Source organism: Gambusia affinis, linkage group LG10, assembly GCF_019740435.1.
Source record: "Gambusia affinis linkage group LG10, SWU_Gaff_1.0, whole genome shotgun sequence".
Classification (NCBI taxonomy): Eukaryota; Metazoa; Chordata; class Actinopteri; order Cyprinodontiformes; family Poeciliidae; genus Gambusia; species Gambusia affinis.
The window spans coordinates 24,061,524-24,073,911 of record NC_057877.1 but is presented as its reverse complement, the minus strand read 5'-3'; the positions used below and the strand labels follow the sequence as shown (position 1 = coordinate 24,073,911).

The 12,388-nt window shown below is 37.8% G+C and overlaps 1 protein-coding gene across 2 annotated transcripts in view; it reads left to right on the top strand.

Annotated features, from left to right (window-relative positions):
- acsbg2 (acyl-CoA synthetase bubblegum family member 2) overlaps positions 1-12,388 on the top strand; it is a 29,403-nt gene that overhangs the window by 9,081 nt on the left and 7,934 nt on the right. For both annotated transcript variants that reach the window (XM_044130570.1, XM_044130569.1), the window contains 7 exons: positions 3,041-3,173; positions 3,975-4,072; positions 5,997-6,268; positions 7,486-7,574; positions 9,152-9,272; positions 10,265-10,345; positions 10,451-10,600. In XM_044130570.1, the coding sequence (XP_043986505.1) occupies positions 3,064-3,173; positions 3,975-4,072; positions 5,997-6,268; positions 7,486-7,574; positions 9,152-9,272; positions 10,265-10,345; positions 10,451-10,600 (921 nt within the window). In that variant the 5' untranslated portion in view covers positions 3,041-3,063. The remainder of the gene's footprint in view (positions 1-3,040; positions 3,174-3,974; positions 4,073-5,996; positions 6,269-7,485; positions 7,575-9,151; positions 9,273-10,264; positions 10,346-10,450; positions 10,601-12,388) is intronic.

The window sequence follows — 12,388 nt, the reverse complement described above, 5'->3', positions numbered from 1 at the left end:
ACCTCTAAAAATGAAACGAAAGATGAAATGATGCAACAACCTGGTTGGATCTTGAACTCTATCAACATTCAGTTTTGTTTAGTTTGGCGACATTTCCTCACCCTGCATCCCAAACTTTCTCCATATCGCTCTTATTCTGAGGACATTTCTTAGATTTTGTTCACAAGCCAAAACCTTTATTAAGTAACTGCTTAAATTTCACTCTTTATTCCTAACTTTGTAGCGGACACTTAAAGGTTTTGGACTGAATCTGTTATTTGGAGACACAGCACATTCTCCTTTAAGAATCCAGGAAAGTTTAGCCAGATGTGGATATTTTTGTTGGAAGAAAACATAATTCAGTGTTGTAATCCTGGAAATAAGAAACTGTTACATGTTGAACACAATCAGCACTTGTTACGAGATTCATCCAGCTCCTTCAGTGTCGCTGTTCTTGGCAGCCTCCCTGACTAGTCTCACTCTCGTCGAAACAATTTCCAGTTTCCATAATGTTAGCATAACGTTTCTTTGTGCCATAGGATCAAAAAAATGCCTACGACATGTTGCTTTAGCTAAACATGTCCAGTATGTACAACCAGATTATTGCAACATTTTACCTGTTATGTGCTTTTCTGTAATAAGAAAAGTTTAACTTGGCTTGTACTGGACATGTTTCATGTTCTACATGGAAATTATTTATTAAAATGTGTCTATTGAGAGCCAACGTACATTTTGGACCAATTCTGAATCTGACGCTTAAAGCAATATTTGCTTAAACACCTCAAAGAGTTTTACAAGTTTTGATAGATATTAACATTGATCTAGTGAATGCATAGTTTCAAACCTGCTGATATTTTCTTTACATTAGTTATTAAAAGACATTTTAACAAGAGAAAATCAAGAGTTAGCAGCTAGCTGAAAAAAGCTACTTCTGTTTATCATTGCTTTCTAAAAGGACAATCAGCTATTCTAGCTGTTTGTCATATTTATTGGAAAAACAACAACAATAAATAACATTATGATTGTCTGTTATAATCGATTTATCACAGTTTTTACTCAAGGTTATCATCCCGACCCATGACTGATTAGGTCTCTGTCTAGACCAAAACAAAGCCAGAGACTGAAGACGCAGGAGGGGGTTGGGGTCTCAGTTCACCCCCTCATGTCGGCCTCCACCCTCATCCGTCTGCGGTTGAGTCTGCAGGCTGAACTGGCTGGACGGGGTCATTTAACACCCCCAAACCTGAGCGTTCCCCAATGTGAACCATTAGAAGTGAAGGCGGGCCTCAAATGTTTTGATCAGCGCCAATTTGGACACAGTTGTTGGTTAAAATGTTCAGTTTAACCGTTTGTGGTTGCCTGATGGAGGCCTAGTTTGAGCAAACTATGTTTGTTCCTGCTCCCTCTGACCTCTGGAGTCTTTTTCTTTCCCATTATCCGAGCCTAATTGTTCCTGACAGGCGAGCCATGATAGGCTCGGACTGCTACAACAAGCAGACGAAGCTGCTGGAACGTGTTGTCAGCCCCCTTAAATAAACAGGCCAAAGATGTGATAAGGGAGCGAGGCGGGGTCCAAGCCGTACAACAACAGAGGTTTGAACGAGGGAAAAAGGGCGCGGATGTGACCGCATTTATTGTTGGGGAGTATTAGACGTAGTTCCTGTCAGGATGCAACATTAAAGCTGATAAACAAAACTTTAAAGAGCCTGTATTCAATATTTAAAACACTGCTAAAGCTCTAACCTTTGACTATTAGAGAGTAAAAATAGTTGTCTTTGTGTGGGCATCTTTATGCTATTCAGCTACAGCTGTGGTTAAAAGTTTGATTTTTATTAGGTTTATTTTAACCTTTTTTTGTTTGAATGCAGCACATGCATTGAATACGTTATGGATTTGTTTTTGAAACTACAGAGTGAAAATTATACATACAGGCTGAAATATATACATACACCCCTCACTAACACTTGTTTCTGTTTTCTAAAGCCATGGCATAACCCTGGATATTTGGTCCTTATTATCAGAAATGTTGGAGTTTATTTAATTTGAACCTCAACTTTAAAGCGTAATTCCTCATTTTTTTAAAGACTTTTATAGAGCTGGAGACTTAAGGTTAGCCAGTATTGTATATTTTATTGTATGTTAAAAATATATCATCTAAAAATCTCACCTCCCTGAAAGCAGTTAGGATAAATGATAACTTTAAATAATAATAGTAATGAGTTATTTTCTTGCATCATAAATTGGTCCCTTTGAGTCAGTTGTGCAGTTATTTAACTGCTTATCTTTCATGTGTCACTGTGTGCTGCCATTTGCCAATATGCTGCTAATAAAATAAATATGACTACTGAGAGATATCTAAAGGGTAATTGTGTTTCAAAATAAACACGGATCGGGAAGATAAAAGACATATTTTTACAGTGTAAACAGGGATGTGGCCTGTGCAGATGGATTCAGCTGCAGCTCTGTACAGCTTCTGACTTTCTGGGAATTTTGCTGAATACTAAATAACAGTAGTGTCCTACTAACTAGACCCTCAGCATTACACTGCCACCACCATCACCTTGATGTCATTGTGGCCATATTCTTCAATCTTTCCCTTATCAACAAGGTTTACCTCCACAAGGCATCTTTGTGAACGGCTACAGATTTCAGCCGATGATGTCGTTTCCTTGGTTGTTCTGGAACATCATAATCCATTTCCTTACATCGCATAATGACAGTTTGGGTCTGATGATTGAAACATGGAGACACAAAACAAGGTAACATTACTGGACTTAGATTTGTGGCCTATTCAAAGCCCTGACCTCAGCCGTACTGAAACCAACTATTTTAAATGAGCTGCAGTATTTGTGACATTAAGACAGATCAAATGTCCAGAAGCTTATTTGGTTTTTGCAACTTGCTAGAAGTTGTTTTGCATATAATCTTCCCTCTCTGTAACAATAACATTTCATGTACGCAGTTTTCCTCTCTCTGATAAATAATGTGCTTTTCACGTGTTCCTGTAGCTGCTTTTTACTGCGTGTAAAGTTAAAAAAATCATGACGTTTGTCTCCTGCAGTGACCGCGTGCGAGCCCAGCACCATGTCCGAACCAGTGGTGGTGGAGCCTCCTAAAGCAGGAGGAACACTGGAGTCCTGTGGTGCAGGAGACAGCTCAGCGTCCCTTGATGACGGCATTGTAGACCCAGCAAAGTACGTTAACACAAATGCGTTACAAGGGGTAGCTTAGGAAATTACATTTAACGTAATGAGACAAAAACGTTTGTTATTCCTTTTGCTTAACTTCAGCTGCCAGTGGATGGTTTGTAAAGTCTGCACAGGTCTTGTTATTTTCTAAAAATGTTCTGAGGTACACCTTTTGGCCCATTTGTTATTTCTTTTTATATTCAGCATATATAACCTGGGACAAAACATTCTGAATTTATCCTTTTCTACAGCGTTTTTTTAAAGGCAGAGGAAACAAAATGTTATTTCTTCAAGTAAAACTATTTTATCAAATAAATTCAACAAAAAGACTCATGGTTCGTTTTCAAATGGGGCTGCAACTAAGCTATTTAATTTATTTCTCCTTTTTTTAAAAATTGGACTTACTTGCCTGTCTTGTGGGAATGTTTTACATTTATAAATACTCTGCATGCTTGTCAGCTCAGAAGCCATTCAGGCTGAAAATCCTCATCACTTTTGACACAGAAAGAAGGAAATCAGAATACTTCCTGAAATGTTGGTTGTAAGAGTGAAACTGAACTGGTACAGGAAGGTTTGGGGTTAATCAAAGCATCATTTGCATAACTTTGCATTTATTAATTAACTCTGGAGTCCAGGCTGACTGTATTTATTTTGACCTTTAAATACAGGTCAAAATAGTGGATGATGACAGCCGCCGTTTTCCCCCTGATGACTCGGCACCGTTTTACCTCCCTCTTTCAGATTTACCCCACTTCCTTTGGGAATTCACTCGCTCATAAATGTGTTTTCCTCCTTCCTGTTCCTCAGTGAGTCATCAGAGGAAGAGTCCACCGGGGAGAAGGAGGAGGAGGTCGCTGCTGGAGATGCAGCCGCCGCCGCTCTGCAGAGCTCAGACATACCACAGGGTGAGGCCCCAAGAAAAACCGCCACGTGTTTGTTGTCTCAGCAGCTGGATTTAGACGACAAGATTAAAAAATAACTTTTAGGCTTTACTGTAATCGTGGATGCCGTTATTCTGTCTGCTCTTGTTGCTGAATTCAGCATTTGTGAGCGCACGCCTTTTCCTGAGGAAGGAGAAAACACATTCTTTGGCAGAACAAACTTTCCTTCCTCTTTCCTTCACTTAACTGCGACTTTCTTTCCAGTTAAAGTCACTGACGGAAAAACGATTCCTTCGTAGTTATCTGTAAAGATAACAATAAACTCCATCTACTTACTTTTAGACAGTTTTATTCTGTGGAAATTTATTCAATAGACCCAACCTGTATCTGCATAAAAACAAAAGCTAATAGATTTTTTTTTTTTTCCATGAGAAAGTTTTTCACCCTCCAGCTTGTTAGAGGAACTGATAAGCAGCTGCTGTTCCTGTTATAAATCCACCATGTGATCCCACTTTATATTCAAAACATCCTGCAGATCGTTAGGCAACATCCCATCTGGTCTGTCACACTGTAAGCTCCCAAAGCCGCCTCCCAGATTAATTATTAAAATCCTTTGGGTTTTATGGCACCCAGAAGACGATGTTAGTGATTATTCTATAGTTTCTGCTACGTGTAATTCGAGTATGATAGTAAAATGATGGATTAGATACGACAGACAGTTCGATGGATAATCAGAATAATAATCTCTAAATGTGATGTACACTCAGATTTTTGCAACATTTAGGCCAGCTTTAGGATCAGCTGACATCTCTGTGAACTGTCAGTTTTAGCTTGCGGTTTGCACCGTATAAATAGACACACATCCTGTTTTCTCTAACCTTAAATCAGACTCTAAACTTCTCCTGTTTTAGGTCAGTCAGGATTGAGAAAGTTATTTCCGCTCACTGAATCCCAGGTTAATGAGAGATCCTTTTCAACAGTTGCTTTTATTGTTTTCTTTATATTAAAACTCAGATTCGAGTTCTGTCAGGAGGCCAATTCTTGTTGAGTTGACCTAATTTATGTTTATTAAAGGGCATGTTGTGAGGTGTATGTAAACTTCTGACTTTGGAAACGATTTAGAAAATCTTCCTCTAATTAATCTGTCATTGAGTGAATCCAAATGGACCATAAAACGCCTGAGCACACCAGAGGTTCATTAGATTCAACATCTACTCATAATACCCTAAGTACTGGACGTATTTGTGTTTTCATATTGGCGGGACTCAAAAGTTTTAATCGAGTTAATTGTAATAAATTAATTCCATTTTAATTGAAAACCATATATTAACAAAATAAGTGATATTTTCAATCCAAAAACCCTTTTTGATGCAAAATTATAGAATAAATATAAATATAAATTCACTAACAAAGATATTTGTCGTTTTTAATCAGTTAATTAGGATATTTAAACATCATATTAGAGCATTTATATAATAACCATTCAGCTTTTAAGTGTTTTAGGAAACCTGATCATTCATGTAACTTCCATTAAAGCGTCTGTGCTGCTGCCACGTTTAACATTGAGAAGCTATTTTAGTCAAGCAGTCTGCACAATAGTTTGCACAACCAGATAATTGTTTTAAAGCAAAAATTAAACCCCACTGGGGAAAGTGAAGCAGCTTTAACGTCCAATGCGGTTGTGCAACAGATTCACAGATGTACCAGAAACACAACACAAAGGTTCCATCTCTTGTGTGTAAAATAAAATAAAGAAAGGTGTTTTAATTTCTCAAGCGTTAAAATTTGTGTGATTAAATAGACGCCAGTTCTACTGTCGTCTATTCAGAATAACAAAACTGAATATTTATCTTAGAAATGATGAAGGTCTCTCTTGAAAATGAGGCCTTTTTCCTCGACTGGTTATGTTTTCAGACCTCTGAGCGTTTTGTCCCTCTGCATGTTTCAGTGAACGCGCAGCGCCCAGACTCCCTGTCCGTGCCGCCGTCCTCAGAGCTCCGTCTCTGGACGACGCAGCGCAACGGAGAGGTGAAACTCCGGATGGAGGAATCCGGTGTGGCTGCAGAGAAACCTCTGACTGTGAACCAGATGTTTGCTGCAGCTGCAGCTCGATTCAGTGACTTCACAGCTTTGAAATGGAAGGAGGGCGAGGGGCAGAAATCCCTCACCTACAAACAATACTACCAGGACTGCCGCACTGCTGCCAAGAGCTTCTTAAAGGTTGGTTTCATTTTCTTTTTTCTAATCTGATGAGAACAACTTCAGGGGAGATGATTTCTTGTTTATCCACATTCCTTTTATAGCAAAAAACACATTTTATTTCAGTTTATCCTGCATAGTTCAGGTATTAAACACTCCTGAATTAGAAAATGAGTTTTAAAAATTCCAAATTACTTTTAGTTCCAACTAAATGTTTCCCACAGTTAATGTCTTAGTTGAACATTTAAACTCTTGTATGTATAATTTGTGGATAATTAACAGTTAGCATAAATTTCACTGGCATTCTGTCATATCATTTTTTTCTTTTCAACAAACCTTCAGCAGATATTAGCAGCATAATATTTACATGAAATTTAGTCCTCTGCAATGTAAGACTTCATGAATTTAAATGGCTCATTTAGGCATCACTCGGGTGTCGTCATAGCAACGGATCACATAGTGGTGATGATGATGCAACCAAAGATTATTTCAGAAATCAGTTATTCTGACGATTAACTGAGTAATCAGATAAAAATATTGACACATTCTGCAGATTTTCCATTTAACCACTTAAGTCTTTTTAATTTCCTCAATATTAGAGATGCATTAAAAGACGCACATAAAAAAATAACTTTTTGGCATACAAAAATACATAGCCTAAAATGCAATAACATAGCTTTCCTTTAGTAAACACTTGATCCTCTTTTAGCAAATAAAGACTGTCTGATTATTTTTTTTGATTTATAATTGATAGCAAAAAGTGCTTAATATATCTACCTATCTATATATATCTATATCTATATAGACATGATATCTATATATATACAGCTTTTTTGCTTAATTACAGCTCTGAGTGTTTTATTTCAACAATTTGCCTTTTTTGAGTCTGTAGGTCTGCCTGTAATCGATTACTAAATTAGTTGACGATTATTTCAATAATTGATTAATCACAGTTTATTCAACTAATTGTTTAAACTCAAATCGGGACTTCAAATTCCTACGTTTTAAATACAAAATTACAATTTTTAACCAATCAGAAACAAACAATATCAAAAGTTAAAATTTTAAAACATTTTTATAAAATCATCAGATTAAAGATTTAAAAGTTTAATAAATTACTTATATATTAAGAATATGGTGCCAAATCTTCACCGTCTTCCGTGGTAAACGTTTTGAGATTGGTTAATTGTGTATTTTTGTTTTATTTTTTTAACTTTTGTTATTTTATATTTCTGCAGCTCGGTCTGGAGCGTTTCCATGGCGTCGGGATTCTGGGCTTCAACTCTGCCGAGTGGTTCATCGCCGACATCGGCGCCATTTTGGCCGGGTGAGTTTCCGACTTTTCTGGTTTGGCCACGATGGTTTATCAGCGTTTCTGCATCGGCGCATTTATCATCGAGGTTACGAGTGTCTGACCTCAACTGGCAGGTCAAGGATTAGCAGGTCGCTGCTAATCCAGCCCAGACATTTTTCTGATCAAATGATTGATTAAAGCGAAATGCTAAACGAGAGGCTGACTCACTGATGACACTCTGATAATTAATGTTTTTTCCATTAATTGATTGGAAATTGAAAAAGGTATTTTTAAAATAAGATTTCTTTAACAGAATTTGAACTGGGAGAAGCTAAAACTGCCAGCAGAGAAATTTCTGGGTAGAACAAATTTACAAAGGTTTTGTTTTTTTTTCTTAAATGCCAAATGTTGATTTTTTTGTAGGTTTTTGGCTTAATTGCTGCTCTGACTTTGCTGTTATTTGAGCAAATGTCCTTTTTTTAATGTCTTTATTCTCCCGTTAATTACTAAATTAGTTCAACAATCGATTCAATCAATCTGATTAATCGTTTCAGCCCTAATAAACCTAACTGAAAAGTTTTCATTTCAGTCTCATTTTGCTAAAGCACACGTTGTTTTTAATCAAATTTTTATCAAATAAAATGTTTTTTAAATACTTGCTTCCCCTGTAGTGTAACTGAGCCCAGATTTTAGCAGCAGGACGTCAGATAAAGACTTCAACATTTTACTGTCTGTGTTATGGAGCCGGCTAAAATCCTCTCCGTCTGAGAAACCAGAACCATCCAGCAGAATAAAAACGGAGCAAAGCGATCGGTTACAGTTACAGCTGTTACATCACCAAACATCTGCTGGGATATGTCATGCTTTGTTTCCAATTTAGTGATGTAATAATGGGAATATTTAATAAATTTAGTTTTTTTTTTTTTCCTAAAGCGCCATTAATCTAGCCTCAGCTTCACCAGGGTTCACTTGTGCGCAGGAATGAAATGCAGTTGAAAGATGCTGTCTGGCGCACATAAAATCCATTCATATCTTAAGGTTTTTCTCCTCAAATCCAAACTCAGCGTTTTCTCTAACTTCTGATTCAGTGTTTTGCAGTAATACTAATACCAGTGCAATTTAACATTTATAAAATAAATTTGCTCCCAATGGAAACACCAATTTTAAAAAAAAAAAACTTTATTGACAAAAGGTTTTTATCAAAATTGGTCTGTTTAGCAAAACTGCAATTTTTGTTGCATCACGCGAGTCACATGATCAACTGGATGTTGCCACTGGCGCAAACCACAAAGAACAAAACCAGGACAGGAAGCAGTAGGGGGATGACTCTATTATTTTAATTTACTTATCGTGTGAAGAAATGTATTCACGCATTATTTAATTTTTGTCCAATTTAGTGGAAGCATCGCTGTTGCAAGATTGTGTTTTTTCAACATTAGCAAAACATCGACAAAGTTTTTCACACATTTGTAACAAAAATGCAGCTGCTGTAGCTCTGACTGTTGTCCTGCTGGGAGCTGAGCCTCCTTGCTGCCTTCATGCAGGTTTTCTCTCTTTCTGACCCGTCAGGATGAGCTGTGCTAACTTTGACTCTCCCTCGCCTCTTGCAGCGGGCTCGCTGTGGGGATTTACACCACCAACTCCCCTGAGGCCTGTCACTACGTAGCAGAAAACTCCAAAGCTAACATTATTGTGGTGGAGAACCACAAACAGCTGCAGAAAATCCTCCAGGTGAGAGGAGAATGACCGTGTAAATCACAGAGAAATAGAAAATATGATTTGTTTTCTGTTTCAGAAAGTAATCAAAAACAGCTTTTACCACTTTAGATTTGTACTTTTACTTTGTGCTGATTCCATTCCTAATAGACTTATACATACAAGTTATGTATCCGATTTAGTAACACATATGGAAGTGGCATAAAACTGTTTTTCTATTTTAGTGAAAATATCAGAATTGGGCCGTTCAGATTGCCAAGAAAAAGTCAAATATGTGCAAAAAAAGAATCAGGTTTGGGTCGTATTTGCTTGCTGTGTGAATGCAGCTTTTCTGACGTCGGAAGCCATTTTATTTTGAAAAATAATGCTCCAACAAAAACTATAAAGTATTAATTTTAGTATAAATACAACATTTTTTTTTTTTTTTACATTTAATAACGTTTCAACTAATAAAATTTTCTTGGTTGCTTCATTAGTTTACTCGAGGTGGAAACTTGTTCACCTCACATCAGATTATATGTTCTGATTTCAGCCACAAAAATTTGAGTTTAGACAGTATTTTACAAAAAATACAGCTCAGTTAGAGAGTACAAGATGCTGCACTGCAAAAATTCAAAACCTTACCTTAAAAGTATTTTTGGTCTGTTTATTAGTACACTCAAAATAAGACAAAACTAAGTTTAAAGTAACTTTCTAGCAAGAAATAGGAGCTTGTTTTAAGTCAATTTCTTTATATTGATGGAAAAGTGCTTGATTATTTCACTTATAATGTGTGTGGGGGGGAATGTCTGCCAGTGGAACTAGTATTTATTAATTTAATCAGCTCCTTTTCTTGCTGAAAGCCAATTGCAAGTTAGTTTTGTTTTATTTCAAGTGAACTAAAATATTTGCACCAGAAGCAAGACCAAAAAATATTGGTAAGATTCTGTGTTGTTGCAGTGTGAACTAAAATGTTACAAACAAAAAAAGGTATTGTCCTCACAGGAATGTCTTGTTTCTGCCACCAGATTGAAGACAAGCTGCCTCACTTGAAAGCAATTATCCAGTACAAAGATGCACTAAAGGAGAAGAGACCCAACCTGTACTCGGTAAGCACAAAGAAAGAGAGAGAGAGAGAGAGAGAGAGAGAGAGAGTGTGGAGCGGTTTGTTGCTCGGCGAAAAGCCCGTCTGATTGGTTTTTTCTCCACAACAGTGGGCAGAATTCATGGAGCTCGGCCGCGACGATCCGGATGGGCCTCTTGATGCAATCATCTCCAGCCAGAAGCCCAACCAATGCTGCACACTCATCTACACCTCAGGAACCACGGGCCAGCCGAAGGGCGTGATGCTGAGCCATGATAACGTGAGTGATGAGAACCTGAAATGTCACATGCTTTGAGCCAGATGTCAGTGAGTCTGTGTGCCTCAAAATGGGCGTTTTTCCAGAAAGAGCTCTACATATGAATCAGCATCACATGTGAAGTGTCTGACTATCCGAAGTGACAGATATAAATAGAAATGTTCTCTCAACTTCCACCAATTTACTCCTCGGGTTTCACAGTAAGACATGAGCACGCCCAAAACCGGCCAGCTTGTTTTGACAAGCCCATTTTACACTGCAGCAACACAAAATCTTACCAAGCATTTTGATCTAGTTTATATTGCAAATATGAACACCACGTCTCTGGTCAAGAGGGCACAGAAACGTTTGTATTTCCTGCGGAGGATGAGGAGAGCACACCTGCCCCCGCCCATCCTCAAGACGTTCTACAGAAGCACCATAGAGATCATTCTGACCAGCTGCCTCTCTGTGTGGTGTGGAGGCTGCAGCGCCTCCCACTGGAAGAACGTGAGGAGAGTGGTGCGGACGGCAGAGAGGATCATCGGGGCTCCCCTTCCCTCCATTCAGGACATTTCATCCCAGCGCTGCGTGTCCCGAGGCCGAAACATCGCCACTGACCCTTCACACCCCCACCATAGACTGTTCTCCCTGCTGCCCTCTGGAAAGAGGTTCCGCAGCATCTGGTGCAGGTCCACCAGATTCAGAAACAGCTTTTTCCCACTTGCCATCCGACTGCTGAACTCTTAACTGGACTGCACTCAAAAACTGGACTGCACTCGAAAACTGGTCTCACTTCATGTACATAGCTAAATAACTTCTATTTTACTGTCATTCCTGCACTTTATATTTAATATTTATATTTATATTGTATTTTATTTATTCTGGAGTAACGTCGTTGGAACCTCAAAACATTGTCCTGAGCCGTATGCAACGAAATTTCGTTATGTATACACCCTGTGCATACAAAATGACAATAAAGTCTGTCTAAGTCTAAGTCTAAATATCTTAATACACTTGAAATAAGACAAATCTAACTTACAAGTAACTTTTCAGCAAAATGTAGCAGCTTGTTTTATGTAAAAATATCAATTAATATTGATGAAAAAGTACTGGTTATGAGTGAAATAATCTGCAGGTGGAACAAGACAAAGTATAGCTCCACGGGGCTGAAATGCATGCCACACTTTTCAGATTTTTCACCTTATTTTCCTTCCACTTCTACTGCGCTGCTACTCTGTGTTGGTCTACCACATAAAATCCCAATCAAACACACTAAATTTTCTTAAAATGTTAAATAAGTTCAAGCTTTGTTTTCACTACACAATGTTTCAGATTTAAATATAATAAACAGCCACAAATCCCTCATTTTTAATCTGACTGATTATTACGTTTGCAGCTATCTGCCATTTACCACCTAAACTCTCTGCATGGTTTGGTTATAACCACTTAAAATACAAAAACATACTCAAACTTAAAGTGAGAAGGTCTAAAAATAAACAAAGGGATGTTTAATCTCTGCACCCCTCAGGTTGATCTTATGACGCTCTGATGAAACTCAGGCATGCATGACCGTTTGAAACTGCAACAAAAGTTCAGGAGCAAAGAATCAAATCTGAGGAATTAGGATCTCAAACTGTTTTGCTAATAGTGGAAATGAACAGGTATTCTTACAGTTTCAAATTACTTAGTTAGAGGCTTTTAGCCCAGTTTCGTGTTCCAGTTCCTGAGCAGCCGGAAAAAATACAAAATCAAAATTTCGCAATTTTACAAACTGATTGTGTTCTTAGGTCCGGTATATCAAAAAAAAAC